At 39.8% G+C, this 6,611-nt stretch overlaps 1 protein-coding gene across 1 annotated transcript in view; it reads left to right on the forward strand.

The window, feature by feature from the left end:
• Positions 1-308: 308 nt before the first annotated feature.
• Positions 309-6,611, forward strand: part of LOC135096564 (substance-K receptor-like) — a 13,935-nt gene continuing 7,632 nt past the window's right edge. Inside the window, exons 1-3 of the mRNA XM_063998143.1 lie at positions 309-734; positions 3,877-4,053; positions 5,373-5,492. Coding sequence (XP_063854213.1) covers positions 309-734; positions 3,877-4,053; positions 5,373-5,492 — 723 coding nt within the window. The remainder of the gene's footprint in view (positions 735-3,876; positions 4,054-5,372; positions 5,493-6,611) is intronic.

Genomic DNA, 6,611 nt, shown 5'->3' on the forward strand with positions numbered 1-6,611 from the left:
GAAGAGAGAAAAAATAAATAAAGGATAAATAAAGAGAAACACTAAAAATAAAAAAAAACACGAGAAAATAGAAAAGAAAAAGAGAAGAAAAAGGAGATAGAAAAAAACGAAAAAAAGCAACAAAAACAACGAACGAGAGAAAGAAAACAAAAAAAATAAATGAGGAATAAAAGCTAGAGAAAAAAAATAAGAAAAAAAACAAGAAAAAGGAAAGAGACAAACGGAAAAAAAAACAGAAAATAGAAAAAAACGAAAAACAAAGAAAACAGAAAAAAAAATCCAAAAAACAAAAGAAAAACAATGAAAAAATGATACGTTTAACCCTTTCACTCTCACACAACACAAACCCACAAGAACCAACAGAAAACGGGAGAAAGACACCAGAACGAGAGAGAGGCACTGAAGCAAACATGACTTTCCATTACCTAACTGACATAAACCTTACTTACTTGGACGAGAGAGAGAGAGAGGACCAATTTACCTTCCTCCTGTACACCCACAATGCAACAGTGAACACCACAGATGACGGAGACTCGCTATATGAGGTGCCAACAGGAATAGTGGTGCTACTGTCAATCTTTTACGGTTCTATATCACTGGTGGCTGTAGTGGGGAATGCATTAGTCATCGGGATTGTAGTCACGTCAAGAAAAATGCATTCAGTCACTAATTATTTCATAGCTAATCTTGCACTAGCTGATATCATAATTGGCCTATTCTCCATACCTTTCAATGTAAGTATGTGTGTGTGTGTGTGTGTGTGTGTGTGTGTGTGTGTGTGTGTGTGTGTGTGTGTGTGTGTGTGTGTGTGTGTGTGTGTGTGTGTGTGTGTGGAAAGTTAAACAATTAGTGCCCATGAGAGAACGAGAGCGAGAGAGAGAGAGAGAGAGAAAGAGAGAGAGAGAGTGTGTGTGTGTTAAAAGTTTCTAATTTTGGTAATTAACCTTAAAACTGCGTAAATGAGAGAGAGAGAGAGAGAGAGAGAGAGAGAGAGAGAGAGAGAGAGAGAGAGAGAGAGAGAGAGAGAGAGAGAGAGAGAGAGAGAGAGAGAGAATCTTTTAGGATAATAGATTCTCTCTCTCTCTCTCTCTCTCTCTCTCTCTCTCTCTCTCTCTTTTTTCTTTCTTCCTCTAACTTTTCCTTCTCTCTCTCTCTCTCTCTCTCTCTCTCTCTCTCTCTCTCTCTCTCTCTCTCTCTCTCTCTCTCTCTTTACTAGAGTTTCTTACTTCTTCCTCTAACTTTTCTTTCTTTTTTCTTCATTAGTCTGAGTCTCTCTCTCTCTCTCTCTCTCTCTCTCTCTCTCTCTCTCTCTCTCTCTCTCTCTCTCTCTCTCTCTCTCTAAATTTACACTCAACATATAACATTTAAAGACGGGGAAGAGGAGGAAGAGGAGGAGGAGGAGGAGGAGGAGGAGGAGGAGGAGGAGGAGGAGGAGGAGGAGGAGGAGGAGGAGGACATAACACACAAGAGACACAAAAAAAGGACAAAAATAAAAAAAAATAAATAAAAAAATAGAAAAAAAGATAAACCTATTTTCAAAACACTTAAATTTCAAAAGAGAAAAAATTATCTTCATTTTTGAGCCCATAGGAGGTTAAATAACTCTCTCTCTCTCTCTCTCTCTCTCTCTCTCTCTCTCTCTCTCTCTCTCTCTCTCTCTCTCTCTCTCTCTCTCTCGAATGAAATACATCGCAGATTCTTCACATTCTCTCTCTCTCTCTCTCTCTCTCTCTCTCTCTCTCTCTCTCTCTCTCTCTCTCTCTCGTTTGAAACATGCCATTCCTCTATTTCCAGTGAGAGAGAGAGAGAGAGAGAGAGAGAGAGAGAGAGAGAGAGAGAGAGAGAGAGAGAGAGAGAGAGAGAGAGAGAGAGAGATTCATTTTCTTCCTTTCCTGTATTTTCCTTCATTTTTTTTGCTTTTTCTCTTCTTCATTTTCCTCCATTTTTCCTTCAATTTCCTTTATTTATTTGTCTTTTCTTCAATTTTCCTTCATATTTTCTAGATTTTCCTTAATTTTCTTTTTTTCTTTTTTTCCTATTTTTTCTTCAATTTCCTTAATTTTTCCTTCACTTTCCTTTAATTTTCCTTCATTTTCTTTATTTTTTTCCTTATTCTTTCATTTTTTTCATTTTTCTTATTTCTTCAAATTTCTTTCATTTCCTTCAATTTTATTTTCTTTTTAATTTCCTTCAAATTTTTTTTATTTAATTCAATTTCCTTTTTAATTTCCTTCAAATTTTTTCATTTTTCTTTCATTTCCTTCAAATTTTCTCTTATTTCCCTCAAACTTCCTTCACTTCCTTCACTTTTCCTTCGTTTCCCTCAAAATTTCCTTCGCTTCCTTAAATTTTCCTTTTTCCCGTTTTCCTTCACTTTTCCTCATATTTTCCTTATCTTCCTTCAATTTTCTTTCACTCTCCTTCATCTTCCTTCACGTTCCTTCAGCAGGTGTTCCAGGTAATTAGCAGGCACCAAGTGACAGGTGTCCAAACTCATTTTCTCTAATTGCTCTCTCTCTCTCTCTCTCTCTCTCTCTCTCTCTCTCTCTCTCTCTCTCTCTCTCTCTGTTTCCCTGTCTTTCTTTAATTTGTTAATAGCGAGGTAGTGTATTTGAGATTTTACTTTCTCTCTCTCTCTCTCTCTCTCTCTCTCTCTCTCTCTCTCTCTCTCTCTCTCTCTCTCTCTCTCTCTCTCTAATTCCCAACAGCGATTTTGAAATTTTTATTTAAGCTATTGTTCTTTTCCTTAGAGAGAGAGAGAGAGAGAGAGAGAGAGAGAGAGAGAGAGAGAGAGAGAGAGAGAGAGAGAGAGAGAGAGAGAGAAATTGCTCAAAGGCAAACTAACGAGACAGGATAGTTCTCTCTCTCTCTCTCTCTCTCTCTCTCTCTCTCTCTCTCTCTCTCTCTCTCTCTCATCTTCTTTGTTTCTTTTGTCTTCTCTCTCTTTTCTTTCTTTCTTTCTTTCTTTCTGCCTATCTTTCTTTTTCTCTCAGTATTTTTTCTTTTCTTCCTCTCTCTATTCTTCGTTTTTATTTCTTCCTTTCTTTTCTTTCACCTTATACTCTCTCTCTCTCTCTCTCTCTCTCTCTCTCTCTCTCTCTCTCTCTCTCTCTCTCTCTCTCTTTCCTTTACTTCAGTCTACCCTCAAATCTCACATATTCTATCCGTTTTCTTTCTTTACCGAGTAGTACATTCCGTTTTCTATTCATGGCAGTGCTACAAAGAAAACGAGTTTGCAATTACGGTGTTTGTTTGTTTGTTTGTTTGTTGATTACCGATTTAGTTTCCTTTATTTTTTTTTCAGTTTAAGATATTGACTCTCTCTCTCTCTCTTTCTTTCTCTCTCTCTCTCTCTCTCTCTCTCTCTCTCTCTCTCTCTCTCTCTCTAAAACACAAAAACACACTCAAAACACACCCAAAACACTCAAAACACACTCAAACACACTCAAAAACACTCAAAACACACTTAAACACACTCAAAAACACTCAAACACACTCAAAACACACTTACACTCAAAACACACTTAAACACACTCAAAACACACCCAAAACACTCAAAACACACTCAAAACACACATAGAACACACTTTAACACTCAAACACACTCAAAAAACACTCAAAACACTCAAAAACACTCAAAAACACACTTAAACACACTCAAAAACACTCATAAAAACACTCATTTGAAGACAGTGAGAGGAAGGAAGGAAGGAAGAAATAAAGAAAGGGTTAAATAAAAAAAAATAAGTAGGAAATTTTCAAGGAAGGAAAGAAATATTGAATAAAGACAATAAACTAAATTTTCAAGGAAGGAATGAAGGGAAGAAGCAATGAAGGAAATGAAAGAAAGATATCTCTCTCTTTTTTCTTTTACAGTTTCAAGCCGCGTTACTGCAAAGATGGAACCTGCCAGAATTCATGTGTCCCTTTTCACCCTTTTTTCAAACTGTCAGCGTCAATGTGTCCGTGTTCACCCTGACTGCAATTGCGATAGACAGGTACAGGGCGATTGTTCACCCACTCAGCGTAAGACCATCCAAATTGCGGAGTAAGGTTAGTAATGTATGTATGTATGTGTGTGTGTGTGTTTTTGGTGTTTTTCTTCAAATTTCCTTTTTTTTTTCATTTTCCTTCAAATTTTCCTTCTCATTTTTGTTTTTTTTTATGATGTTTGTGTGTTTTTTGACAGAGAGAGAGAGAGAGAGAGAGAGAGAGAGAGAGAGAGAGAGAGAGAGAGAGAGAGAGAGAGAGAGAGAGATAATTAGAGAGATGTAAAGAGAAGCATGGAGAGAATTTGGGAGGAAGGAGGAGAATAAAAAATTGAGGAGGAGGAGGAGGAGGAGGAGGAGGAGGAGGAGGAGGAGGAGGAGGAGGAGGAGGAGGAGGAGGAGGAGGAGGAAGACATGACTGAAATTAACTATGAGAGAGAGAGAGAGAGAGAGAGAGAGAGAGAGAGAGAGAGAGAGAGAGAGAGAGAGAGAGAGAGAGAGAGAGAGAGAGAGAGAGAGAGAGAGAGAATGGAAGACGCAGATATACAGGAACTTTTACCAACAGAAGAAGAGGAGGAGGAGGAGGAGGAGGAGGAGGAGGAGGAGGAGGAGGAGGAGAATATTAGGGAAGATAGGAAGACGAAAAGGGGAGAGATTGAAGAGGCATTCCGTTTTCTGTTCCCTCAATAATCTGGTATATTACGGGAGACTTAAAGAAAATGGACTCCTCTCTCTCTCTCTCTCTCTCTCTCTCTCTCTCTCTCTCTCTCTCTCTCTCTCTCTCTCTCTCTCAATTTGAATAGGCAAGGTGGTCTTTGTCTTGTCTAATCTAATATAACCTCACTACCTTCACCCTAACCTAAACTAACCCTATTTTCACCCTATTTCACTCTAACTTCACCCTAAATCCACCCTGATCTTATTCCTTCACCCTCATTTTTTTTTTCGTCTTCTTCACCCTCTTTTTTTCCTTCTCGTCACCCTAACCTCATCTATGTCACCCTAACCTAACCCTGCTTCACCCTAGTACAGTTAAAACCAGCATTTCACACCCTTTCTTCACCCTAACCTCAATCTTTCACCCTATTAATGTTTTCACCCTAACCTAACTACCCTAACCACACCTAACACTTCACCCTGTCTTCACGCTAACCTAACCTAACCTCACCTACCCCTTTCACCCTATCTTCACCCTAAGCAAAGGAAGTATAACACCACATTTTCACCCTAACCTAACCTCACTCTTCACCCTAACCTATCTTCACCCTGATCTAACCTAACCAAACTTCACAGACTGTTACCCTGCTTCCACCCTCAACTAACCTAACCTAACCTAACGTAACCTAACCTAACTTCACCCTAACTTCACCCTATTGCCCACAGATCGTGATAGCGTTCATCTGGCTGTTCTCCATCACCCTAGCAGCCCCCAACGCTATTGTTCTCAGGGTGCTGGATGTAACTGACCCAAACACAGGAGAGACAGTACCAAGATGTGATGTGGTGAGTGTGTGTGTGTGTGTGTGTGTGTGTGTGTGTGTGTGTGTGTGTGTGTGTGTGTGTGTGTGTGTGTGTGTGTGTGTGTGTGTGTGTGTGTGTTTTGATAAGTCCTTGGCTTTGTTTTTCAGAGAGAGAGAGAGAGAGAGAGAGAGAGAGAGAGAGAGAGAGAGAGAGAGAGAGAGAGAGAGAGAGAGAGAGAGAGAGAGAGAGAGAGAGAGAGAGAGAGTGACAACAAGGGAATTAATCAACTATACAGCAACCTACAATTTCTCTCTCTCTCTCTCTCTCTCTCTCTCTCTCTCTCTCTCTCTCTCTCTCTCTCTCTCTCTCTCTCTCGATCTTTTTTCATACGATCATTACTCACAATTAAATGAACACTTCACGAGAGAGAGAGAGAGAGAGAGAGAGAGAGAGAGAGAGAGAGAGAGAGAGAGAGAGAGAGAGAGAGAGAGAGAGAGAGAGAGAGAGATCTAATTTCAAACTGACTCTACCCAGTTGATAGCAGAGAACGAGAAAGAAAGAGAGAGAGAGAGAGAGAGATGGTTGGGAAAATAGGAAACACTCTCTCTCTCTCTCTCTCTCTCTCTCTCTCTCTCTCTCTCTCTCTCAAAGGTAATATGCATTTAAGTGTCAATTAATCCAATTATTTGATGTAAAATACCTCTTTATGTGAGAGAGAGAGAGAGAGAGAGAGAGAGAGAGAGAGAGAGAGAGAGAGAGAGAGAGAGAGAGAGAGAGTGTACTTTGTTTGCACTCACTCACACAGCGCTTACAAAAAGGTACACACAAACTCTCTCTCTCTCTCTCTCTCTCTCTCTCTCTCTCTCTCTCTCTCTCTCTCTCTCTCTCTCTCTCGCTGCATTTTCCCTTTTTACTTGGCAGTGACAGGTCATCTCTCTCTCTCTCTCTCTCTCTCTCTCTCTCTCTCTCTCTCTCTCTCTCTCTCTCTCTCTCTCTCTCTCTCTCTCTCTCTCTCTCTCTCTCTCTCTCTCTTCCATTTCAGTCTATTTTTCTTCTCTGTTTTCTTTCACTTTCTCTCTTTTTTTACGTCCTAAATTCATGTTTTTCCTCCTCCTCCTCCTCTTCTTCCTCCTCCTCCTCCTCCTCCTCCTCCTCCTCCTC

This window comes from Scylla paramamosain, unplaced genomic scaffold, assembly GCF_035594125.1.
Source record: "Scylla paramamosain isolate STU-SP2022 unplaced genomic scaffold, ASM3559412v1 Contig4, whole genome shotgun sequence".
NCBI lineage: Eukaryota > Metazoa > Arthropoda > Malacostraca > Decapoda > Portunidae > Scylla > Scylla paramamosain.